A 26,884-nucleotide genomic window follows, 5' to 3' on the forward strand; every position below is an offset into this window, starting at 1 on the left:
TTTTTCTCCGGTACCGGGAACCGAACTCACGACCTTGCGCTTGCCAAGCAGGCGTTTTTGCCGCTGAGCTAAATCCCCAGCCCCTCTAATGATTATTTCTAAATCCGGAAAAGGGGCAAAGTTTGGAATGGGAGCTAGAATTAGTTTTTTACAACTACCTGTTAATCACTTGGGCGGCTGGGGCAGGAGGATCGTTGAGAGTTCGAGGCCAGCCTGGACTACATAGTGAGCTCAAGGTCAACCTGAACTGCATAGCGAGACCCTGTCTCAAAAAGACAAAAACAAACAAAAAAACGCAAAAAAACTACCTGTTAAGGGTTGAACTTGAACTACGTTCAGAGGGAGAACTTAAGAACTGGACTGTGCAGCAGCTCCAACTGGATGAAGCTCTCTAAAGTCTGAGATGATAAAAATGAGCATGTCATAGAATAAACACATAACTTAAGACACAAGTTGACCATGTGGGAAATTAAAAAAAAGTACATACTTGTAAGTCAGTGTTAATTTTATTACTGAGAACTCGGTAAATTATAATAAAGTGCTTTATTCTCCTTGAGAAAATACAGGTTTTAGGGGCCATACAGAATGTGGGAGTTAGAGAAAAGTCTGAGTGTTAAGTTACAAGCTTAAGGATTTTGGAGACTGCTGATGTAGCAGAGCACCAGTGACAGCATCATTTAATACGAGTCAGCACAACCCCACCCTTCTGCTGTCCCCATGATCTGAAGCCTTCAGTCACACTAGGCTCACCTCTGAGGGCTGGAGGCACTGCCGCGCTACTGAGCAGTGCCCTCTGCGGATCAGGAGTGTAAAATCTACAACCGCATCGGTAGCACCACCCCTGCTGAACCCGGACGACCGACGGCTGTGTAACACACTACTACACACTGTCTAGGCAGGTCTTCGTGTGATGAAAAGAGGACACTGATACGACAGCTGATTCAAAACATCAACCTCTAGCTCCTACATTTTGAGTATTATTTACATCCTAATTATAGGTCATTGTACAAAATTATGCTCCTAAATCCAAAGTAAACATCACATCATCAATATGGAAGCATTAAAAAATCTCTAATCTGAGGGGAAAAAACGTGCGACTCAACTGGCTGGGGATGCACTCTTTTCTGCTGCCTCCACGGCAAGTGCTGAAATGATCTGAAGTTCAGAAAGCAGTGGACTTTACCAATGATCTTTATCTTTCCAAAGCAGTTTCTGAAAGATCCCACAGGCTGAAGTCTCTTTAGAAAGCATTAGGAGGAGCCAGTGTTTTCTGGAGCTCCCTAGACTTTGAAAACACGTTTTCTAGGGAAGATGGTAACACTGCATTCTTAACTTCCACCCCAGGCAGCACTAGGCTGTCAGAACTGATTCAGTCGACCTCAACGGTCTTCTCTGAGTACTGTGGGGGACCCACTCTCACAGTGCCGGGCACCACTCAAATTTTTCTAGAAGCTACAGCTAATCTAGCTCAGCACATGCAGTTTTCTCTGATTCCCTTAAGAGTTGCTAAGTTATTCTTATGATTCCCAAAATATTTCTGACTACTGTTATTATCAAGAATCTAACAAACAGTATAAGTACGGGTTCAGGGACCTCACGCTTATCTGCTCATGTAATGCTGAGGGCTGTGCTGTCTTAACTTTCTCAGAGTATCTCGGCACTACAAAATAAATTTAGAAGTAAATGCTGGGTTTCCAGTCCACCCGATTACCTCCCTAAAGAAGCAGGGCTACACAGCAGTTTCAGGCCTGGCTCCTAACTCATTCCAGCGCCCTAACTGGTACCCACAGCCTGCTGATCCATGACCTATCTGCACAAAGGTAAATTACCGATGGATGGGGGGGTGGGGAACTCTGTATCAGGGACCCGTTTGGCTTGAAGATTGTTTTTAAAAAGTCATTTGCTTGTCAGGATGGCAACATCGTTTTTTACTATTTTAGTTAGCAACTGATTACTAAAAACTGGTTTGAGGGCTGTGGGTATAGCTTGGCAGCACAGCACCTGCCCGGCAAGTGCAAGGTCCCAAGTTCAATTCCCAATACCAAAAAATCCCAAAAAACCAGTTCCTAGGTGGATGACAATTACTTCAGAGAACATTAAAAACCTTATTCAAAAGTGTTAGGTTCGCTTTTTTGTCTGGCTCCTCTAACGATATGGTTAGAATTCCATGGGTGAACTGGAGGAGGCTGTGCAGTGTGTCTGATCCAAACTTAGAAAATTAACTTCAATATATTAAAAATAAAGATTCTCTTTCAACCACTGATGAAAGAAGGTAATTTCTTGGTCCTTGTGGGACCAAGGACTGAGGCGGCTCACAGTTCACACAGCCTTCAACTCATCGTCTTCCTTCTGTTTGGACAGTTAGATTACCTCTTCTTGGTGGGATCGCCAAATCCCACTTACAGGTTTTAATACATGATGAAACTTACCTTAAAACTGCAGTATGACCGGGAAGTACAAGTCAATGAAACTATCAGTCTTGCAATACTTGAGAAAGATGTACAACCTACGGTTATTTACAAACATGCTGTCCAAGACACGGCTGCAGATTAGTGGGGTCCATATTATTATGTGATTCTGCCCCCACCAACTCTAGAAAAGCAATTCTTGAGGGAGACACCAATTAAGACTAAAGATATTTTTTTACCAATGTGACAATATATTAGAAACCAGCTTGGAAAATTATGAAAGACTAGTAAAAAAAAAAAATCTGAACTTTGAGAATCTTTATGTTGCCCTTCTTGGGCAATATCTGTAACTTTAAACTCTCCCAAACTTTCTGAAAATATAAGAAAAGATAACACAGCCTTCAGCATTACATTCTTTACCTTTTCAGTCCTTTCCACTGATTCACAAACTGACCTACCAGTAGGATGAACATGTCCTAATCTAGCTGAAATCTAAATTTTTTCCACATTGCTCTACTTTCTCTCTAGCATTGACAAATGTATTTGGTCTGGTCCTCAGGTCTTCAAATACTAGAAGAGACAGACTTAAGTTGTTAAGCAGCAAATTTCTTTGGGTTTCTGCTTTATTATTCTCTAGTTTCAACAGGAAAAGTTGTGGAGTGTATCTTAATAATTTAAAAGGTGAAAAGTTCTGCCACAATGCTTGCGGCACTCCATCATACTAGAATAACTGAAATGTAACTTCTATACAATGTGAGAAAACTTAAAAGTATTTGGTGATACTGCAAGATATTTGGTAAATATATATATTGACTTACTATTGATAAAAAGAACACAGCTGGTTATTTCAGTTATAAAAAGACAAAGCAGAAAGACTTTCCTAACAATTTGAAAGTTACTTGAAAAATCAATACAACAGTAGAAAGGAAAACAAAAAATACTGCATGCACCTTTAACAATGTTTTTGCGTTCTAGTGATACACAGTAAAATGACACTGATTTAACTTGTACCAACAGAAGATAGTAAATCCTTCTGATTTTGTTTTCATGCCGATGATAAAGTTAATAAATTGTGTTCTAAAGAAAGGGGGAGGGGTTGGGTGGGTTCCTAGAAAAGGGACCAGGAATATTACCCTAAATACAAATTTTTACTTAAAGCTCACCAAAAAGTGTGAAGGGCTTGTTGATACATCTTGCTAATTTCTGGACAGTAATATCTTTGGATATTATTTTATTGGTTTGTTTTATAACGCTTTTTCCATTTGTACTTCTAGGTTTTGACATGCTTTTTCCTAAAACGTCTCTCCTTCCATTTTCTTATTAAAACCCCAATTTTTCCATAGAACTCTATTTTAAAGAAAGCTTTGTGTTGCACCTTAGAAGCCAAAAATAACTGTTATAGCATTGTTTCCAAGGATTACTAAATAATTTCAACTGAGAATAAATCAAATATTTTTCTAGTTAACACAAGAGAAAGAGAGAATAACCACCCTTGGAATAATCTGAAAATGGGATAAAATTTCCTTTTATTCAGAAGTTACATGTTTCCAGTACACCCTTTTTAAATAAGTAGGATATGGGGGGAAAAAATACTTCTTAAACTTTATCTGTTTTAAATTTGTTTGAATTTTTCTCTTAATACGCTTGGTAAAACTAAACTTTCAAAGGAAGAAAAAAAATCAAATCTGAATACTTCAAAACTTTTTAAAAAAATTATAAATGAATAAAATCTTAGGGCTTTAGACATACACAACCACAGTAAAAAAAAAATTTTGTTTCATGTACACCATTAAGTTACTTCAAGTGCAATGGAAAGCTATAGCACTTCTTTCTGGACCAGTTCACATTCACTTTGAAACCCACTTTTGTCTTTCTGACTGATCCTAAACATTAAAGTACATCTGTGCATTGAATCCCTGTGCATTTCACATGAAGTAGAAAAAAATCAAATATGTTCTAGTGCTCAATGTAAACATTTTAACTATTCATTACTAATCTTCCTTAAAGGTACTTAGGAGTGTGTGTCACATATTCAAAGTTAACTTTAGGAATAGCACCATAACCAACCAAACGAAACAAAACAAACCATAAAAATGCTTTTCTCCCAAAGTCCTTAGTTTTTCCTTTGGAAGTCGAGATGCCTCCACTGTTAACCACACTTTTACAATCACAGGCCCATTCTTGCTTTTTCTGATGAAACTAAATCTGATTAAACCAAAATACTGCTTCCATACACAAAAGCCTCAGCAGTTTGGACAAAAAGAAAAATTGCTAATTTGATGACATGTCAGTCCATGACAAGTTAGTTCAGTCCAAAAAATGAGGACAGTTCTATAAACAAAGCCCAAACTGTCAAAAGACTGGTTTACAAAATAAATTTATGCATTTGATATTTCTTTCTGAGTTTTTGGTACCTTTTTGCAGATGATGGTAACATGGAGTTACAACCCTGAGAACAAATATAAAGCGAAGTAGTTAAATAAATTAATGGATATGAAAACTATCACCATTTTTACGTATAAAAGGCATTCCGTGAATTTTTTCAGGTGAACAGTCGAGATAATTATGCTGAATCAGTCTATCTACTGTCCACTTAACAGGAGCTGTGAGAAGAAAAGCATCATCCTTTTGGCCACGTGGTGAGAGGGCTCCCTAAACCATCAAATTACAGGCAGGTACCCCACATTTCTCAGCTGGAAATGTCCAAAAGTACCCTTCCTCTATGTCAGAGTAGAAAGAAAAGGTATCTCCTACTATGTCAAGTGAAACAGCAACTCCAAGGTAGGAACACCTAGGATTATTCTCTAACACTATCAGAAATCAGATGCTTTTCCTATCTGCCACCTCAAGGAAATAGGAAAAAAGGGTTAACTTTGTCTAAGATCAAGCACAATTAGGGCTAATAAATAACTTAATGGTGCAATACTGTAATTTACTCTTTAACTAGAAAATATGTAAACCATTTCAGGCACAAACAAGCTAGGAATGGCCCCCTACACTGTTTGGAGTAGCATAAGCTATCAAGTAAAAGTACTTACTGTATTTGGCTCAAAAACAAGTGTACTATAGGTATTCAGGGTGATTAAGTTTCACTTTAACTGTATTCCTAAGTTATTTTCCCACAAAACATGACAGCTTCTTCTCACATTTAGACTAGCGATCACTAATAAAGACACACTTAGTTGCCCCAGCAAAGAACACTTAAGATTGCACCTGGCAGCATTAAGCGAAAACAAACAGGTGGAAAATGACAGTGAACTATTGTCCTACAATAGACTTACAATTACACGCTTAATAAAACTCAACCCTATAATTTTAATACACATGGGGGAAATTTACATACCACTTACTCTTTTTTTTAGCCCTACTAACACACTCCCTAAATCTAAGGCACACAAACTCCTCTATTTCAGAGTAAGATTATGGAAGAGCAAAATTTTGGTTAAATCACAATGAAAGCCAGGAAGACTTTGGACAGAAGACAAAATTATACAGCATTTTGTTAGTGCACAATCTGAAAGGAAATGCTATGCCTATACTCTGGCCTCTGAACTTTGAAGACACACTGAAGCACTGAAAATAATTTACCAGTACTTTATAAATTCAAGTTTATAATATAAAAGTAATCATGTTCTCCGTAAAAAGAAAAAAGACCCAATAGCACTGGAAAGAAAACTGGAAACCATTTCAATGACAATGACCAAATATGGTATAATACAATGTCCTCAAGTAGCCAGGGAAGGGGTGGGGGCAGGGAGTGGTAGATACTTTGCCTGCTAATCATGGTCACACTTCCCATGATTGTAACATCAGTATGCACATAATATATATGAACAATCTGTAAACATAGGCCACGTGAAATTGTTCTCCTAAAGGACAGGGGTTAGAGAAACTACCACCTCTGGATAAATTCAGAAAAGGAACTGCACGACACTTGCTACCATGAAAGTAATGCTTACTGGTTTTATAACCAGGATGTCTAGTGTTTAACATATGTCAAACTTGCTATATGTAGTCAAATACTATTAAAGTAGATCTGCCCCCAAAATGAAGCATATTTTGGCACCTGTGTTGAATGCTGCTACAAAGACCAGCAAGTGCAAATAAAAATAACAGTCATGATTTAGTCACATTCGTAACTTTTCATAGAAAAATATAAATATATTCCCTGAATTGTAAGACAAAAAATAATTTCATCAGCCCACGTTCACCAAACTCCAGTCCATTTTCTCTTTAAGTAACTGGCTTTCCCTCAAGGTCATAAGGTGCAATCATTGAACTCTAACACATTTTCTAAGCTTCTATCATCATCTCCATCATGGTATCTCACAGTCCTTCTACCCTGGTTTCTCGTTTTTATTTTTGAGCGTCGAAGAACTCTTTTAGATTTTGCATAGTCCAAATCCTCCCAGTCATTATCATCCACACTTAACCTAGGACGTTTGCTTTGTCTTTGCTGCCTCACAGTTTTAGATAGGTTAGTTGTAAAAGTTTTACCTTTTCTAACTACTCTTGCTTTTCCTTTAGCTTTCCTTCTTTTGCCTCTTGTGTTATTGGTACAGTCAGCCTCTGACTCAGTTATGGAGCCCAGATCCGACGGCCTGAGACTGGTGCCAGGTCCATACTGTGAACACCCAGGGGTTTTAGACATTTGCACATTTTCCAATTCAGGATGTAGTCTCTTCCGTTTTACTTCCATCTCCGCTGTTGCCTGTGAATCAGTAAGCACTTTTGACTTGCTGAAAGGAGCCTTGCCATATGTTCTGAGTCTTCTGCCATTCCACCTGCGGAGCCCATAATTCAGTTCCTCTTCAAAGGTATTCTCTGTAGTAGCTTTCTGGGCCAAAGTTGACTCAGAAGAAAGTTTTCTACCCATTTCATTCCCTGGAGCATGGCTTTGTGAACCTTCTGAAGACCCGCTGGGAGAATTCTCTGTTTTAGAAGGTGCATCTGTGTTGTTACTACTGGGAAGCATGTTCACGGGGTCTGAAGCCCAAATGCCTTCCGAGTCCGAGTCTCTGTTTAAAGGCTGGCTGGCATGTTCTGCGCGGCTCTCCGAGGTGGGGGCAGGAGTGTCCGCACGGGCACCCTGCTCACCCGGCCCCAACCCGTTTGCGCCTTCCTCACTGTCACCTGCTGGCTTCCTAGTTGTGGGGCCAGCACAACGGAGCACTTTTTTCCGCCCACCTTTCCTCCTAGTGCACATGTTTCCTAAGATGACATCTTCAGCATCATTCACAAGCTTGATCTTGCTGCCAGCTGCAGCTGCACTGCTATGAGTGACCCTTGTGCGACCTGTTGTGGCTTGTGGTAGCTTCTTGGTTGCCTTTGAGCTGCTCTCTGAGTCACTGGAGTAGACCCTTTTCCTGGAAATTTTTCTGCTCTGTCCATTGTCTTGTGATATAGAATCTAAAAATTGAAGAATATTCTTTTAATCTTTAACAAAAGAGTAAATCTAAAGGAATTAAATGTTCAACTTCTGAAACACCTTAAATCCAGAACTCTCATCTGAATTCTCGTCTTAACTTGGAGGCCCACGGGAGTGAATGGGATGGTCCAGTCCTCTTCATACTTTAAAGAGACTCTAGCTTTCAGCACCACTCACCATACAGCACATTCCCGCCAGTAATATTCTAGGCCCTTGAAACTGTGACACTGACAGGAATACAGGCCAAACCCATTCAATTGGACCACGGTGAGCAAAGCAACCTCTAACTTTCAGTCTCCATGAAACCTCCCCTAGTTCCACAAACCTCATTCATACCACTTTTAATCTTAAGTTTTAGCTACCTCCTGCTTTTCAGTGGTAATTTTACTGCTGTGGGCTCCACAGTTACTATATATAAAATGGGTAAGGAAGCCAGGCGTGGTGGCACAGGCCTGTGGTCCAGCACTCTGCGAGGCTAAAAAAGAGGATCCCAAGTTCAAGCCCAGGCTTGGGCAACTTAATGAGACTGTCTCAAAATAAATTAAAAATGGGTTGGGGTTGTAGCTCAGGAAGAAGGACCTGGGTTCAATCCCCACTACCATGAAAACCAAATAGTACTTACCTCATAAAAGATAGGACTAAACGTTTTTAGGTTAACAGTGTAAAGCAATTAGAAAAACTTGACACAGCTCAGTAACTGTTCTGTTAGCTGTTATCATTATTACCACTCCAGCAGAAGTCCTACTCTTCTCCAGCTGCCACTCCCGAGGCTTAGTGTGTACTGCCTCTGCTTTTCTCAAGCCTATCTCCAACACAATATCCCCACCAAGACCAGACGGGACATCTTTAACCCAGGAGTTGTTAAGGCCAACACTACCACTAGCTGAAAAAAACCAAGTGTGCAACATATAATTATGCACGTATGTAAAAACTGAAGAGGTGAACAGAAAAGGCTAATAGTATACATAAGGGCAGAGAGAAAACTGCAAGAGGAAATAATATTAATGTTTTCAATCAGAAAAAGAAGCCAGTGAGATTAAATCAGGAATCAAGATAAATGTTTTGAATTACCTTTCATAAAATTATTTGGTTTTTCTTTTGTTTTGTCATCATCTGAATCTAAATCAGTTTCAGATACATAATCTGAGAAGCACTGAGACCCAGCGTTGGGCTCACATTTCAAGTTTCCTGAAATTGTGCTCGTTCCCGTTTTGTGACACGTGTCCTCATTTCTGTCTTGTTCTTCAGATTCTGAGTCTTCGGAATCACTTAAGATCTTTGCTTTCTTAAACAAACTTGCACTCTTGCGAAATGCCTTGCTTCCTGGCTCAGAGTCTGCCTCCTCCGAGACGCTCTCTGCCTCAGCTTTCCTCCCCACAGCAGGGGAGGGGCCAGCAGTTCTGTTGTGACCATTATCTGACTCCGGACTCTTAGAGTCTTCCTCAGAGGACTCTATCTTAGGAAATTTGGTTTTGGAGCTTGCTGGAGTATGGGACTTACAACCATTAGCATGCCAATTTTTCCGGGCTACTCGCAAATCACTTTCTGATTCTGAATCTCCATTTTCAGGTTCACTGCCAGTATTCTGGGAAACACGAGCATCGGATGCTAGCAACGGCAGAGCCTGATCTTTTGGCTCTTCTTCTTCAATGTCTGACTTTAGGCTCTGATCATCTTCAGAATTATGCAGTAACTTTTTTCTAGCCACAGCAGAAGCATTGCGGTGAGGAAGCTTCCGACCGGAGCACACACTTTCAGAGCTAGAATTTTCTTCTACATCACTCATTAACTTTATCTTATTGGCAGCCACAGCAGCACACCTGCGTAGGACTTTTCGATTACCACCAGCTCTGGCTTTCAGAATTTCACTGGTCTCCAGTGAATTGTTATCAGAATCACTTAAATAGACTCTTTTTCGAGTGGCTTTTCTGCCACATCCATTTTCTAAGGCAAGAGGACCTGGAAATAAAGTAGCAGTAAGATTAGAAAGGCTCTTTTCTTATATCAATATTCTAAGTGACTTAAAAGAATACATGCATCGTCCCAGGGTCTCTTACCGGTTCTCCTCTGAGCAGCTCGTGTCCTGGTCACCCTGAGACTGCTGCTTCTGGACAGCCCGCCACGGGAGGACTCTCGTGCTCTCGAACTCTCTTTGCTTTCCTCTGAACTATTGAAAGCAGAAGAGGACGAAGAGGTAGCTAAGGAATCTTCCATTTCACTTTCTAAGGAAAACAGAGGCATAAATAGTTAATTACATACATTTTGTATGTGTATACATACAAGCAAGCAGTTCTTTCATAACATTATAATAAAAACTGATTTTTAAAATAACAGTATGTTTTTTAAAAGCAGTTTCAAAGAAAGCAGATAAAATTCTGACATTGAAAGGTACATAATCAGCATTCCAAGTTTATGCTCATATTTCTAAAAATAACATTAATTCTGGAATACATTCAGAAAATACTCTAGAAAATTATAAACAAACTTCCACTTCAACATCTAATTGGCCCCACTCACATCTTCCTTCTATGATCTCAAACAGGCATTTTAGAGAAAAGAGACAATCACTTTGAGTCCTTTCACATCACAACGTAGTGCCAGTCTCTTCCTAGCTGTTCCTGACAGCACAGTTGTACCACATAAGCACTCAGCGCAAGAAAGACCATTTCTAGGTGTCCTACACAGACAGACGGATGGACAGACAGATGGACACAGTGGGATGTGTGAAGAATTTAAACAGCTCAGGTGATTTTCCCCACTATTCCACCTCACAAGTGCATGCACCAGTGTGAGCACAAGATAGGAACTTTCTGCTGTTGTTTTTTTTTTCCCTAAATCCAGACATTTCTTAAATGCCTAGCATCTATTTTGGCTGTGGGAGACCAGAGGAGAACTGAGGCCTAATAGCATAGAGGAGAAAGGCAACACTCTGGGATGATGGCATGTTGCAGGTTCTCGTGTATGTATGTGGGGGCGGGGATTCCATTCAGCTGAGATCAGGTTGTTTCCTTGGGCATGTACTGAATGGACAATGGAGGGCAGATGCATCTTGCGTTCTTTTAACTGCTTGCACCTGCGTCTGAGTGAATAAAAGCAGGACGAGCCAGATACTCGGGGCTCCTCTGCCTACTAGAGGCAAGAACCCCCTGGGTGCCCGCATGCTAAACTAAGTGTGTATGTGCATCCTTCATTCTCATCCACCCCCAGGTCAGGGGGACAAGCTAGCAGGACTGGGTCCCTGCACAGGGCACCTGGGTGAGCAAAGACTGGAGTGGGCTGCTTCCCCATGGGTGGTGCCTGGAATAGGGGTAGGGAACGGGGACTGGCATAGACCAGTCTCCTACATTTGATAAAATTTTTATCGAAGTAGTGGAAACATATTGTTCAAAGACACAATTTTGGTCCATAACTAAATCAGCTCTGTGCTCAAGAGGAAAGTGGCTGTATGAGAAAGAGCAGACACCAAGTGGTGCTTCACCCTTTGAAACTGCTGCCTTCCCACCTCAACTGCTTCAGCTCAGCTCCACCAACAGCCCCTGCCCAACTCCTCACTGCTAGACTGGTCACTTTCCCCGCAAAGAGTTCATCGTAGGGCTCCCTGCTCAACAGAAGATCCAGTTAAACAATCCAGACTCTTCTGCAAGGCTCTAAGATGTGGATGCGCTCCACCTGCTTCATCCTAATTCCTTCTCTCATTTCTCAAATCATAATCGTATCATATGCGCAGAATGCATCTTTCTTTTCTGCTATCAATGCTTTATCTAAATGCACCTGCTTGAGAAGTAAGCCTTTTTCTAGTCATTTTCTTTTTTTTTTTTTTTGCGGTACCAGGGATCAAACTCACGACCCTTGCGCTTGCCAGGCAGGCGCTTATGCCACTGAGCTAAATCCCCAGCCCCCTTTCTCTAGTCATTTTCAATGGGTGCACCATACTCTGATAGGACACTCCACCCCCTCAGTGAAACCCTTAGGACATCCTGTAATGCTAACACAGCGAGTATCAGCGGGACTTCTTACAGCAGTTTACCACAACTCACTTCCATTCCGAAACTTCATCTATAGATGTACTGCCAATACTACCTAATAAAACACTGGAATAAGACATGCAAGCGGCATTAATTAGACTTGTAAGTAATACACCACCTCAGGACACCACAATCACTCAGTGCTATACAGAAGTGCATACCAGCACAGCCTTACTCTCACAATGCTAATAAAGGTTCACCATCTGTTACCGTCATGCTACCAAATTGCCACAGCATAAACTTAGAATTTACCAGGTCACCAACTTTGAACTTACTTATCAATACTTTAATTTAAAAAGATATAAACAAACAAACAAAAAAAAAAAATCACATAAACTGTAGTGAATATACATATTGCACTGTTTAAAATGTGAGATTCAAAATTGGCATAAATTGCTGCCACATCATGTGCAGAAAACAGTTCTTATCAAATACATTCAAACTGCTCCATATTTATTATTTCTCCTATCAAATTGTAAGCTCCTTTACTGTCAATGCTACGTCTTTACTATGTTCTTCAATAACCCCACAGTATGGCAACATTACACGGTCTGGTGCTCAACAGCCTCTCACCGGACAGCAGAGAATCATTTTGCAGAGTCACAGGTCTGTTTCTTCTTCTCTCCAAAGATCCTGCTGAATCTGAGGAGTCCCCAGACGTAACCCCTGAAGAGACACCAGCACGCGTCTTGTGTGCTGCAGAATGAGCTGCCCTACTTGAGGTAGACTGGGTAGGAGAATCTACCGACTCAGGAGTTACTTTCGGCTGAGATTTTAACCGTTTCTGCCTGATATTTCTGGTCAAAGACATGAACAAAGAAAAAATATTTAGTAGAACAGAAAGAAAACCGGTTCAGTGAATACCTAGATCAAAGGATATTTGTTATTGCCTAAGCTGAGAGTCGTTTTATGATCAAGTTACTAAAATATTCACTATTAACATCTTATTCTAGTATGGATTACTGTTAATATTTCCTTGTTCTACATTTGACATTGTCATATTCAAACTTGGAGTAATGAACAACTGATCCACGTAACAGCTACATACTCAATACTTTAGGTCCTTTGGATAAAATGTAAGAACCAATATCTGTGTGATAATTGGCATTCACTTATACTATAAGTTCCAGCCTAAGTACAACACAACTTGCACTGTAACCTTTTATATATTCCTAAAAACAGTATAAAAAAGAACCCAACAGAAACCAACAAAATTTAAACAGATAAGTTAAAAAACATCAAAACAAGCTAGTTTTGTTGCAAGACCAAACTACTTATACCTCAGTGCCTGCCTTCCAAGATTGGCCCCTAGTCACGGGTTATGGAGAAGAGGAGTAGAAATTTAAGTAACAAGTATGGGTAATATTCATATTCAGATAATCTTATTTTCCTTTACTATAAAAATATAAGCAGACTTTAAGGGATACCTAGACATTTAAGCTTAAAGATAATCATAATTCTTTAAAACACTAATTGTTTCCACCATGATAAAGAGATTTCAAGCTTGTTATATCACATTTTATACTACCATTAATTCAAGGGAGGGCAGATAATGTGCTTTAGAAAAAGATCAGCCAGGTATGGTGACACACACCTGCAATCCCAGCCCTGGGGGTGGAGGCGGGGACCTCAAGTTGGAGCCCAGCTTGGACAACTTAGCAAAACCTTGTCTCAAAATTGAAAATTAAATAAGAAAGGCTGGGGATGTAGCTCTGTACAAATGGTCCCTGGGTTCAGTCTCTAGTACCCCACACAAACATATATACAGATTTAACAAATGTTGACATTTAAGTCAACTATTCTAAAAATATTCAAAGAACTAAAGGAAATCATGTTTACAGAAACAAAAACGTTTTAACAATGACTCATCAAACACAGAATATCAATAAAGAGATAATATGAAAACAATCCAAATAGAAATTCCAGAGCTGAAATGTACAGTAAGTGAGATGAATATTCAGGCTCAGCAGAGGGGCATGAGCTGGCACACGAGTCAGAACTGAAGACACATCACTAAAGATGACCCAGGCTGAGGAACGCAGAGAAAACATGAGGAAGGGAATGAGAGCGCCACGGGCACCTCCAGGGTTCCACATTTTGTGCTATGTGAAGTGGGAATCCCAAAAGGGAAAGGGAGAAAGAGGCAGTAAAGACTATTTCAGAAACAGTGGACAAAAACCTCTCAAAAATGAAAAACACTACACATCCATAAAACTGGACTAATTCCAAGTAGAATGTACTCAAAGAAATTCAAATGTACAAATACCACAATCAGTTGAAAGGTAAACACATAACAAAAAAATTCAATTTCTACAAGGAAGGAACCTTAGTTAAGATTAATACTTAACTTCTCTTCAAAAATAATGGGTTCAGTGGGCAATGAGACAGCTCATCCAAAATGCTGATGGGTAGATAACGTGTCAATTGAGAATTCCATATGCATGAAAAATACTCTTCAGTGATTAAGATATATTAAGACACTAGCAGATATGCAAAGACTGAGCAAAGTCACTGTAACCCTTCCACTTTACAGGAAATGTTAAAAGAAGTCCTGGCTAGAAAAAAAATGTTAACCACAGAGTAACTCACATCTACACTTTTATAAGTGGGAACGTTGGCCAGGCATAGTGTTGCACGCCTGTAATACCAGAACTAGTGAGGCAGAGACAGGAGGGTTGCTGTGAGCTCGAGGCCAGCCTAGACTACATAGTGAGACCCTGTCTCAAAAAAAAAGTAGGAATGTTAACTACATCAATCAAAAAGCAGCATGAACAACTTTTTTACTCTTAAAACTATAAAACAGATCATACAAAGATGTGACTTCTATGACAACAACAGCACACAGGAGGAAGGATAAAAGGTAGCTGTCCTAAAGCAGTTTCTGTGCTGGGATAAAAAAATAGATGTACAGGGATACAAACAGCATTATTAATATGAAACACTTTTGAATTGAGATGCAGGTAATCCCCAGACCAACCACAAAGAAAAACCATCAATAGTATACTGCACATTCAACATATACATGGGGACAAACTCATAATTCAATTTTCAGTTGTAATACTCTACCTGAAATTTGATACTAAAGTAAGGTATATAGTCAATGAAGACAGAATATAAATATAAAATTAATGGTAAGAGGAATAAACCCTTCATTTCATTCTTTTTCTAATCAATTAATCCTCACAAATAAAGAGGTATATTTAATAAAACCTCTTCCCTTATACAATTAAAAGCACAAAGGCATACACAATAATCATTTTACTCTACATTAAAAAGCTGTCTATTACAAGACAAATGATATTTTAATCCTTGATAAGTTTTTTTAAAAAAATCTGTAATTTTCATCAAATGCCTCAAAATTTACAAACTTTCAAATCAGCACAATAGCTCCATATTCACAGAAATGCTTTTAGCTATAAAAACTTAAGACTAGGTGGGCGTGGTGGCTTATGCCTGTAATCCCAGCACTCGGGAGGCTGAGGCAGGAGGATCATTGCAAGTTTGAGACCAGCCTGGGCTACAAAGTGAGCTTAAGACCAGCCTGAACTGCATAGCGAGACCCTGTCTCAAAAAAACAAAACAAAAAACCCTATGACTAGGGGCTGGAGATACAGCTTAGCAGCACAGTGCCTGCCTGGCACATGCAAGGTCCTGAGTTTTATTCCTGGTACAAAAACACCCCAAGAAAACAAACAACAAAAAAACAACCTCTGACTAGTCTTCTCTGAATACACAGTATTCTAAAAAGTAATCACAACCCTAAAAATCAAATGACATACAAAGCTTGCCATAACCAATTTACCTCATACTTTTGTTGGGCTGAACAACACCATTACAATTTTGCCTTTGCTTGAACCTCTGGCTTCGTCGAAGTTTTTCATTGAATTTTTGACCAATTTTAAAATCAGAAGAAATTTTCTTCATTTTTTCTTCAAATAAAGCAGACAATCTCAAGGTCATACTGTAAATCTGTAAGGATGTAAAAACAATGAGTTATACTATATCTTTTAAAGTATTTTTTAATTATAATCACAGGCTATTTGCAATATATCACTGATTGGAGGTAATAGCTTATCTATTTCCACCCTGTTCCTGCCATAACAAGAGAAGTATCATCTATGTACATCAGGTGGTAAGAAACTAGTTTTAAACAACTCCTTTTTAGGACCTAGAATCCAGGACTAATGTCTATACATTAATGGATCTCAGTTGGGGTTTTACCCCTTTTCACATCTGCATGTATAAACCCAAAAATGTACCCTTCTAAAGCTAGCTTGGAAGCTGGTTCATTTCTGTTTGGTTGTTTGGTGCCAGGAATTGAACTCAGGACCCTGCACTTGCCAGGCAGGTGCACCAATGCTGAGCTGTATCTCTCACCCCATCACTTTAAAACTGCTATTTATGCAGCAAAAGAGCAGAATCTCTGGGTCAAGAGAACAAGAAACACTTTTAAATCAATCTCTAGCTGCAATCTGATTGGGATGCCACCTAGCTCTAAGTGTGAATCACAAAACAGATTTCCAGAGCTGCTTCAGAAAGTGACAAGAACAATGAGGTAATTGTGTTTGAAGCAAGAGAGGGTGTTTTGAGGGGGATTAATGGCAATGTCACTTTTACTGTAATAATTTTTAAAATTCAAATATTCACCGTTTTTCAATCATATCACACAGATGAATTTCACTCCCTCAAAATGTCAAATTTATCACATTTCATCTTTGAAATACTTTAACAATTATTTCCAATCTTTTGTAAATTTACTTTTCTTTTAAACTTGAATACTAGCTTATATCATGAACTTTTTTTTTTTTCTTTTTGAGACAGGGTCTTGCTGTATAGTTCAAGCTGCCTCTAAACTAACTGTATAGTCCAGGCTGGCCTCAAACTTGCAGCAGTCCTCCTGCCTCAGCCTCCTGAGTGATAGGATTACAAGTGTGTGCCACCAGGCCCAGCTACATCACCAACTTTAACAAGATAAATAATTTCTTGTAAATTATTTTAAATTTGAAATCTCTCATTATCACCATTTTTTAAATAGTTTCTATAGAAAATTCAGTAATGTAACTCAATTGAAAATAGTAACTAACTATAAAGACTGCTAAAACTGACAGCCATCTCAATGTGACAAAAGGCATTTATGGAAACCCACAGCTAGAATCACACACAATGGGTGAGACAAGGTTAGGGATGAGACAGGATGCTTACTTCCCCACTGCTACTCAACACTATAAGAGAGAGGTCTTATCTGTGGATTCAGTTACCTACAGTAAAAAATATTGGTAAAAATTCCAGAAATAAACAAATGACAAGTTTCAAGCTGTGCAGCACAGTGAAGAGTGTGATGCAATGTCATGCAGTCCCACTCAGGACGCAAATCTCTCAGTTCAACGCATCCACACTGTATACAATGCCCTTCCCACAGCAGGTGAGAGACAGACCAGAGTTGCAGAACTTTTATTACAGTATGCTGTTACAATTGCTCTGTTTGATTAGTAATTGTTGTTCATCTCCTACTATGTCTAACTTATAAATTAAAACTTTATCTTAGTGATGGAGACCACTATGAAGCAGACCTGAGCAGAACTTAAATTAACCAATTGCCTTTTCAAGTTCACTTGTGAATCTGTCCGAGGTCTAGGCTCCTTGTCTGAAAATGGCGGACTCACAGTAAGTGAACCCCTGTGAGTCACTAATCCTACTAAAATCTGTAGTGGCTGGTGAAGCTGGAAAGCCTCAAAGGATAAGGCAAGATTACAGCCAAGGACACTTGGATCCAATCTCAACTAGATAAAGACTATGGCCCCAGGCATCTCACTCCTGGGTGGATTAACGTTAATACCTTACTTGGAGAAGTCCTTAAGTGATTCTCCCCTTCTTGAGTACTCCCCTCCCTTCTTCTGATAACCAAATAAATATGGGTCACCAGAGAAGATCTTGGTCTTAGTCCTGAGAGAATCCTGAATTCTGCAAGAGGGCTTTGATCCTCCTGGAGGCCTGAAATCATTCCATCTGCCCTTTTATTTAGCCTTCGCCATATACTCCTTCAGGAAATTGCGGACCTGATCAGCCTGCAGTAACTAAGGGATATTATTGACCCAATTATCTCAGGTGTCTCTATTCACAGATAACATGATCCTGTAAATACAGAAATTTGCAAAGAATCCACAAGAAAACTACTAGGGATCATAAATGAATTTAGCAAAATCACAAGTACAAGATTAATATGTAAAAACCAATTATGTTTCTACACACTGGCAATGAACAATCAAAAATTTAAGAGAGTAATTCCATTTACATCTAAAATATGAAGAATGAACTGAACCCAGGAGGTATAAACTTGTACTCTAAAACAAACACTGCTGGAAGAAATTAAAGAAAGTCTAAAATAAAAACTATGCCATGTTCAGAACTAAAAAAGAATTTTTTTTTTGGGGGGGGGTGTTTCCAGTACCAGGGATCGAACTCACGACCTTGCGCTTGCCAGGCAGGCGCTGTGCCACTGAGCTAAATCCCTAGCCCCAAGAAGTATTTTTAAGAAGCAAACATTACACTACTCATTGGAACTATATGCCTGTGCCTGACACAATCCCTAACAAAACTACTACAAAACTCTGCAGAACTGGAAAGGCTAGTCCTTGGTGCACAGTGATTTCCAAGAACCCCAAGGCATCAAATCTGAAGACTCACTTGTGATTTCAAAGCCTACTACACAGCTAGAGTAAAGTATGTCACGGGCACACAAACACATACACATACCAAGTGCACTAGCTTTGAGAGCTCAGAATGAAAACTGATGGCTAACTGGTTTCCAACAAGAATGCCACATCCACCCAATGGGGAAAGAGTACTCTCTTCAACAAAGGGGGGGTAAAACAACTCAATTTCCAATGGAAAGGAACACTTGGGCTCGTACCTTACACCACATACAAATACTAACTTAAAATGGCTCAATAATCTAAATATAAGAATTAAACCCCAAACTCTTTGAACACATGGGACAGATCTGTAGGATGCTGACTTGGCAATAGTTTTGTAAGATATGAAATCAAAAGCATAAGAAACAAAAGAAAATATAAAAAAATGCACTTCACCAAAACTTGAAAACTTTTGTGAATCAAAGGACATCATCAACAGAGTAAAAAGACAACCTATGTATCTCATGAAAGTTTAATATCCAGAACATATAGAAGAACTACACTCGCCAGGTGTGATAATGTATGCCTGTAATTCTAGCACTCGGGAAGCTGAGGCAGGAAGATCACCATTAGTTCGAGGCCAGCCTGGACTACATAGTGAGTTCAAGCCCAGCCTACACTACACAGTGAGACCCTGTCTCAAGAAATAAAGATAAAACACTACACTCAACAAAGAGTGCAATTTTTTAAATGAGCAAAGGACTTGACCAGAGAGTTTTAAGATACAAAAAGAGCCAATAAACCATGAAAATATGCCCAAACCCCTTAGAATACTGACTACAAGTGACTACATTTTTGGATTTGCTGCATTGCCCCTACACACACACACACACACACACACACACACACACACACAGTATCAGAGTGTATACTCAAGGGTGCTCTACCACTGAGCTACCTCCTAATCTCTTTTGTTTTTGAGACAAGGTCTTATTAACTTGCCCAGGCTGGCCTGAACTTGCAAGTCTCCTGCCTCAGCCTCCTGAATAGTGGGAATTACAGGTACGAGTCACCATACCTGACTTCATTTCCTGTACTTTTAATGCTTCAGCATATGGAACTCTGAGGCTAGCTGTGTCCCAGAGTAGCAAATGGAACCATGATGCTAGCTGCATCCCAGAGCAAGCCAATTCCTACAGATAGCAAGTGACTCCCTGCAAATACACTTGTGATCTACAAACCAATCAATCCAGAGTCCCCACCACCAGCCATTTCCTTTTTCAAACTGTCACACAATGGTCAACATTATCCCTGCCACACAACATCTCAGATCCAGATATCAAGAAATGCAGACCAGCTCCCACATCTCAAAGCTTGCCCACACTATTCAAATGGGTCATTCCTGCGCTGCTTCCTCTGCCCTGCCTGCATTCAGCCACAATCCTTAACCAGCCCTGTCCCTGTTCCTCCTTCTAGGCTCCTGCATGGTGTGCCAAGCCTTCGACTTCTAGGTCAGATAAACTTGCTCCTTCATGACAATCTTTTCTAAACCTGTATGTCTTATTCCTGATTAAAACAAATCCCAGGTACAATTATTAACACAGTAAGTAGTAAGAAAATCAGTACAATGAGGTAAAGCCTCACTCAGATGGCTACAATTTAAAAAAAATAACAAATTTTAGCAAAGATGTGGGAAAATGAGAATTCTTGATCTTATGGTAGGAATACAAAATGGTGTGGGCATTATGGAAAGCACATTATTGGTTCCTGTTAGGTCACAATTAGCCTGTGTTGCTAGGTCTATACCTAAGGGATTTGAGAACAAGGATTCACATATTTGTATTTCGAAAGTCACTGTGACATCATTTATAATGGTCAAAAGTAGAAACAAGCAAAGTTTCCACCAAAAAAAGAATGGATAAGTAAAATGTGTTAAAACCATTTATCCATACAATGGAAAGTTATTTGGTCATAAAAAGAAGTGAAGGAGCTGGGGATTTAGCTCAGCGGCAAAAGCTCCTGCCTGGCAAGCGCAAGGTTGTGAGTTCAGTTCCCGGTACCAGAGAAAAACCAAAAAAAAAAAAAAAAAAGTGAAGTTCAGACACATGCTACAAAGTGGATGAATCTTTAAGACATTATGTTAGATAAAGTAAGCAGGATGTAACAGAACAATATGGCATGAGCTAGAAGCTGATGTGAACATTTAGCCTAGGTAAAGCCATAAAAACAGGAAGCGGATGAAAAGTTACCACAGGTTTTGAAAGGGGAAGAGGAGGGAGACGCTGAACTATTATTTAATGGTGAGAGTTTCTGCTTCAGGTGATGAACAAGTTTTGGAAATAGTATAACTCATTAATGTGTCTGAACTGTAAACTTAAAAATGGTTAAAATGGTACATTTTCTCATATACTTAACCATAATTTTGAAAACTTGATTAATATACTAAAGGCCATTTAACTATACACTTTAAATGAATGAATTATATGATAAGCATTCCAAATATGTATTTCCTACAACAGAAGAAAGATAAAAATGAAAATTTATTCTTGTTCTGGAAAGAACAAGTCTTACAAACAAGGAATACGACGAAAACCCAGGCTTGGGAAAATATTAGGCTTGAATGTTAACCTGACCCAACAAGCAGCCTGGCTGCCATGCACAGCAGGACTTCTCCCACCAGGCCTGGGTGCAGCCGTGCGGGAGGTGCGAGTGGCAGAGTGAGGGGAGCAGGCGCAGTGCAGGAAACGCAGACACAGACAACGCATGGCGGGTCAAACAGGTGCTGCACTTTACATCTCACTTTATACTATGCGTAATTATTCATCACCTTGGCTATGAGGTGATGTTCATGAAAATTTACTGAAAATGTGATGTGGAAAATTTCAGATTTATTACACCTCACAAAGAACTGAAAAATTAATCAACAAAAAACATTTAACAGAAACTGAGGAATGTGCTATTTGTGTTCTTAAACTATAACACAGTTCATGTGTCACTTCAAATCCAAACGGTTTATGCAAGCAGTCCCAACCACATGTTAGATTTTCTTTTATTTCACTTTTTTTCTTTTGTGCGCCTAGGAATAGAACCCAGGGAACATGGAGCTACATTTCCAGACCTTTCTTTTTCTTTTTCTTTGGATAGGATCCAGCTAAATTGCGCAGGCTGTCCTCCAACTTCCCCTCTTCCTATCTCAGTCTCCCGCGTAGCCAGGACTACAGGCATCCACCACCAGGCCGAGCCTTTGGATTTTTGTCACTTTTAACATTCTACCGACATTTCCAAAGCATTTTAAAGAAGCTTATATGTATAAAAAACAAACTCTTCTCATTCTTTGTATTAAATTTGTTCACTTTCTACTGGTATCTTTATTCTCATCAATCTTTGTTTAGAAAATTTTAGTAGATGAGAAACATCAATTGCTGTAAGGGCAAAACTGCAGCTATAGGCAATGTCACAATCTTTGTAACAGTCTCATGTTATTACCTTACCTTTAATGCTCCAATCTCTACCAGCAAATGCAAAAATACATGATCATACACTTTTTAAATAAATCATGTTAACAAATTACCTTTGACCTTTTGTTTGGTGTATATGCTTTGGCATTGCTAAATATCAATCGGATGTCTTTACAAAATTCCAAAGGGCTGTCATAATTTCCCGCTTCTAGAGTTTCCCTCACTGTTCCAAAATCCATCGGTGTATCGATAATATCTCGGTAGTCCTAGGTTTTAAAAATAGTTAGTTCAAAGATAAACTTTCTGCTTTCAAAAATGTAAACTTTTAAGTAAAGTCTCTAAAGTTTTATGAACGACAGAAGAAAAGAAAACAAATTACAAGGCTCTTAAGGATTCATCAATAATGTTTGAAAAGAGGTCCAGACACAAAGTAGGTAAAAACACATCAAAATGTAAATGCCTCCCAGTAACAGGCACTTTTCTACAATTCCCAGGCTTCCTACACTAAATCTGTGTTCTTATCTTTTTTTTCTTTTTAGATCCTCTTCTTCTATTTACAAGTGAAATTTTATCTAATTTTCACTTTTTCTTTTGCTAAGCCTATAGAGAGACTGCCATGCACCACCCCCCATTATTATGTAATATTGGTTAATGAAGTCTAAGTCCTTAGATGAGCTAGGACTAACCTACACTTCTATATTAACTTACTGGCAAGTGGAAGAATGCTAACATAAAGCCTAGACTTGCTACTCTTCAAGCTTTAATTGCATATTTCAACCCCCATCTCCACTTCACCAAACAAGATGTGGAGACTTACTGGATACTCCACCAGATCCACAGGCTGTCTAAACGGCTCTGAATCCTCGCACTGGAAAATCAGGTTCACCAGCTCCTTACACTGTCTCTTCCAGCTGCTTTCAAGGTAGCTGGCAGCTCTGCTGTTCTTTTTCTTCCAGCCATGGGCCTGAAAATGCATCCATAATATTGAAAATTTTTTTCAGATTAGAGGAGAAAAAAAAAAAAAATCACACTTTGGTATATGACTGTGGTAAAAATGCAACTGAAATACTATTTTCTGTATTGTACCATAAGAACCATGGCTGTATTAGACTGTCTTAGAAAACTCCATACTTCTTTAAAACTCCAATCATGTCATTCAGGTACTGCTCTCAACACCTTTCTCCAGAAATGAAATTTAAAAACAAGCTATTTAACACATTTTTGACACAACTTCTCAAGGCAAGAAAAACCAGAAGGTTAGCTATTAAAAGCATATTCTGCCCAGAGTGCACAGTCTAGTAAAAAGCTATTTCTCCACCCCCTCCCAAGGTTATACAGTCTGTTTTCACAGACTATGAAGTGTTGCACTCAATAATGCAATAGGAGGAACAACGGCCACACCGGCAACATGCCCTTGGAACCCACGCTAGATTAGCTTCCATGGGAAAAAGTACTTCAGAGATCTAACTATGGCTGTGGACCTCAAGAGAGCTGGTTATCCTGGATTAACTGCATGCGCCCAATGTAAGCACAACAGTTACGGCAGGAGGGAGGTGAAAGGGGCCCTGCTGGCTGCAGACAGAAGACACCTAGCACCAAGCATGGAGGCAGCCTCCAGAGCCAGACAAGGCAAAAACCTGCAGACCCCTCACCCGCCTGCCCCCCGCCACCAAGCTTCCAGCCTAGCCAACATCGCAATTTCAGCCCAGGGAGACCCCTATCAAACTTCTTACATAGAGAACTGTAAAATAACACATTTTTAATTGTCCAAAAGGCTGAACTGACATTTGCTACAAGCAAATGCAGATGCTGAACTCCTGAGAGTCTACTTAGCAATTAATTTACAGAAAAATCAGATGCGATTATTACACGTTTAACTTTTTTGGGACACAAGGTCTTACTATATAGCTCAAGCTAGTCTCCAAAGTCACTATGTATTGACCTCGAAATTGAGATCCTCCAACCTCAGCCTCCCAAATGCTGAAATTATAGAAATGTACAGGTCTAACCTCGTAATATTACTCGGGGCAGCAAAATGGTGAAAGAAAATGCTTAATAAAAAGTCTTAAATTTAAGAACATCTGGATGAAATTTAAAATGAACCAGGTCAAGATGTTTAACCATTTCCTTATGAACCTATTACATGAGAACTTAGGGTTGTTTAATTATTAAATTTTCTAAACTTATTTCTGTGCACCCTTGCCCTTTAACCTTCAACTCAACTTCCCAACAAATCCCCATTTTTAAAGAAAATTCAGTTACTAAATCCTGATTTTCCCCAGAACCAGGCTCACACTTCCTTTCTCTATTCCAACAACCACCACCCTCCTTGACTAGACTCCCGCGCTTCAGGCCATATTCACACAATGTGCTCCTGACTCGTCTCCTTTAATACCCATCTTCTGAGCGTTCAAATTCTATCCTTCTATTGCTGTGTAACTGAGTCTCTGCTTTAAATATGAATGGAATTCCTGGGTTCCAGTATCATCCCAGTCTGCTGCTGATATGGTCAGACACAGTCGCCTTACACTGACACCCACCTGCACACCAGTCAGACCGGTGACTACCACACTCACATACTTTTTCTTGCTTTCACTATTTCCTTTTTAAAAGAAATTTTTCTTATCTCACTCCACCTCACTCATAAGAATATAGCTCAAATCATAACTCTTGTACTAAACTTTTTCTCCTAGTTATGCAGCATTAGTGATTTCTCTTATAAAATGTCCAATATTCGTATCAATTACTCTTCAAAAATAAAACCTAAAATTGTAAAGATTTTTTTTTTTGGGTGGGGGATGTCTTCCTGAGACAGGGTCTCCCGTGCAGTTCAGGTTGGCCTTGAGCTCACTTTGTAGCCCAGGCTGGTCTCAAACTCACAAAGATCCTCCTGCCTCTGCCTCCAGAGTGCTAGGATTACAGGTGTGTGCCACCAAAGATTTGATTTTTAAACAAAGAACAAACCAAACACAACAGTCAATCGTGCAGAGTAACTTACTCTCCTCCTTCCAGAGGATGTTTTAGGAACATCACTGTCATCCTAGGAAGAAAATCAGAGCACTTTACCTGTTAAGATTCTCAGTGGAAAGATAATAATCTTAATGAAAAGCATATCAAAGACATTAATCTTACCAGGGTTATTACCTGTTATTAGCAAAATCTCAAAATATACACTATCAGACAGTAGCTGTGGCTGGGTGCACAGACTTCAAAGTATCAACCATTTCTCATAAACCTTTTTCACATTCCCTCAGGATATGCAATAATTCCAAACTTCAAAAGTTCTGCTTTAATAAAGAGTTACTTTGTGCATTTTCTAATTATGAAATGTACAAAACAGCTTCAAATTTGCATTTTATCTCTACCAATTAACTCCAAAAATACACAGTCTCCAACAACTCCTGGATTTTATGTTCTATACATTTTCTGATTTCCTAAATCACTTATTATGACCATTATTATTCTACATATATTAGCAATAAATAAGAAAACTACATCATATTGTCTTTAAACAGAATATTTCCTATAACTCCATTCCATAGCCTAATTCTGTGTGAGGTGAACTCACATACAACACCTTGTTGTTTGCGTACATAAACTTCAGCAGCATTTTTGAAGACAGGATATCAGGGACACTTGAAGTGTGGTCAAGTTCATTAATTTTTAATTATGGTTACACTCAATACTTAGAGATACTGGCCTTATCAATGATATTTCTAGTATACTTTTACAATACACCTTTTACTAGCTTAAATATGGAAAGAGAACATTCCACACCTATAATGACTCAGACATGTACTAAATGATATCAATCACTGGCTAAAATTACCTCACTGGACAATTCAAGAAAATACAGTTTTCAAAATGCTCTATTTCCATTGGCATATAGTAAAAATTGATATTTTCAACTTAATCATTTTAAATTGCCATTGGAAATTAAGAAATTATAAAATCGACAAACTTCATACCAGATCCTCAGCATTTTGTTCTTCATTTTCAGATGTGTTGGACAGTTCCGAGATATTTGTGCAATCTTGATTCCTGAAAGGCAAATTTTTACACAAATATTATGCAAATATAGTTACTGTTACCAAGGATTCAAAGTACACACTAAAATATAAATAGCACCCTAATCTACCAAAATCTAACTTCAAAAAACCAGGTTTTCAGCTAGTTCTCTGTGGAAATAACTGGCCATCTTAAAATTCTAATTTAGGATCCTAAAGGTTTTGAGCCCCCCCCCATTAAGTATATATAAAAATTTAGCTGCTAATTCAAAAGTTCTCATGTTAGACTTCACTTGACTAAACATGTAAATGACTTTTCTAAGTATTAACATACATACATTAAGTACCACAGAAAGGTCAGGGAAAGAACTGATTTCAAAGAAATTTGAGACAAGAAAAAAGGAAACTGAAATTAAAGCAGATACTAAAGTACACTGAAGTATGGATGTATAGGTATGGAAGTAACAAAAATAGGTAAAGTGATTTTGGGGAAAAGTTAGTTAGCTGAGTCTCCAAAACTTAGGACACAATTAACCAGGAAAAGTTGATAGGAGTCAAGTTATTCTCCAATTGTTAGCTAGATGCTGGCATTGTCTATAAATCATTTTCTCCATCATAGGATTCTTTCAGACGACTTTCTATGGCTATACGAAAAGGAAGTACTACATGGAAAGCTGTAAGGTCAGAAGGGTGCGGAACCAAGGTACTTGTCTAACATCCAAGGGACCTTCACTAGAACATGTTGGGCTAGAATGTGGGTCTCAATTTCCACATCAGCTTTCAGCCTATTTCCACATTACATTCCTAATGCAAGATAATACATGAAATTTTCATACACATGAAGACATTTTTACAGACAGAGCCCACCTAACCACGAGAAATACCAGAAAACCCAACCTACGTGCTTTATAAAATAAGCGACCAAC

General features: G+C 39.0%; 1 protein-coding gene across 3 annotated transcripts in view; it reads right to left on the reverse strand.

Moving 5' to 3' along the window:
• The window catches only part of Brwd1 (bromodomain and WD repeat domain containing 1), a gene marked incomplete in the record, with an annotated part of 104,573 nt that overhangs the window by 5,747 nt on the left and 71,942 nt on the right, over positions 1-26,884 (reverse strand). For all 3 annotated transcript variants that reach the window (XM_013504839.1, XM_013504832.1, XM_013504835.1), the window contains 9 exon segments: positions 6,906-7,817; positions 8,908-9,795; positions 9,894-10,058; positions 12,435-12,658; positions 15,664-15,830; positions 22,065-22,217; positions 22,769-22,915; positions 24,950-24,991; positions 25,920-25,992. In XM_013504839.1, coding sequence (XP_013360293.1) covers positions 6,906-7,817; positions 8,908-9,795; positions 9,894-10,058; positions 12,435-12,658; positions 15,664-15,830; positions 22,065-22,217; positions 22,769-22,915; positions 24,950-24,991; positions 25,920-25,992 — 2,771 coding nt within the window.

Source organism: Chinchilla lanigera, unplaced genomic scaffold (genome assembly GCF_000276665.1).
Source record: "Chinchilla lanigera isolate Chin_1 unplaced genomic scaffold, ChiLan1.0 scaffold00006, whole genome shotgun sequence".
Lineage (NCBI taxonomy): Eukaryota > Metazoa > Chordata > Mammalia > Rodentia > Chinchillidae > Chinchilla > Chinchilla lanigera.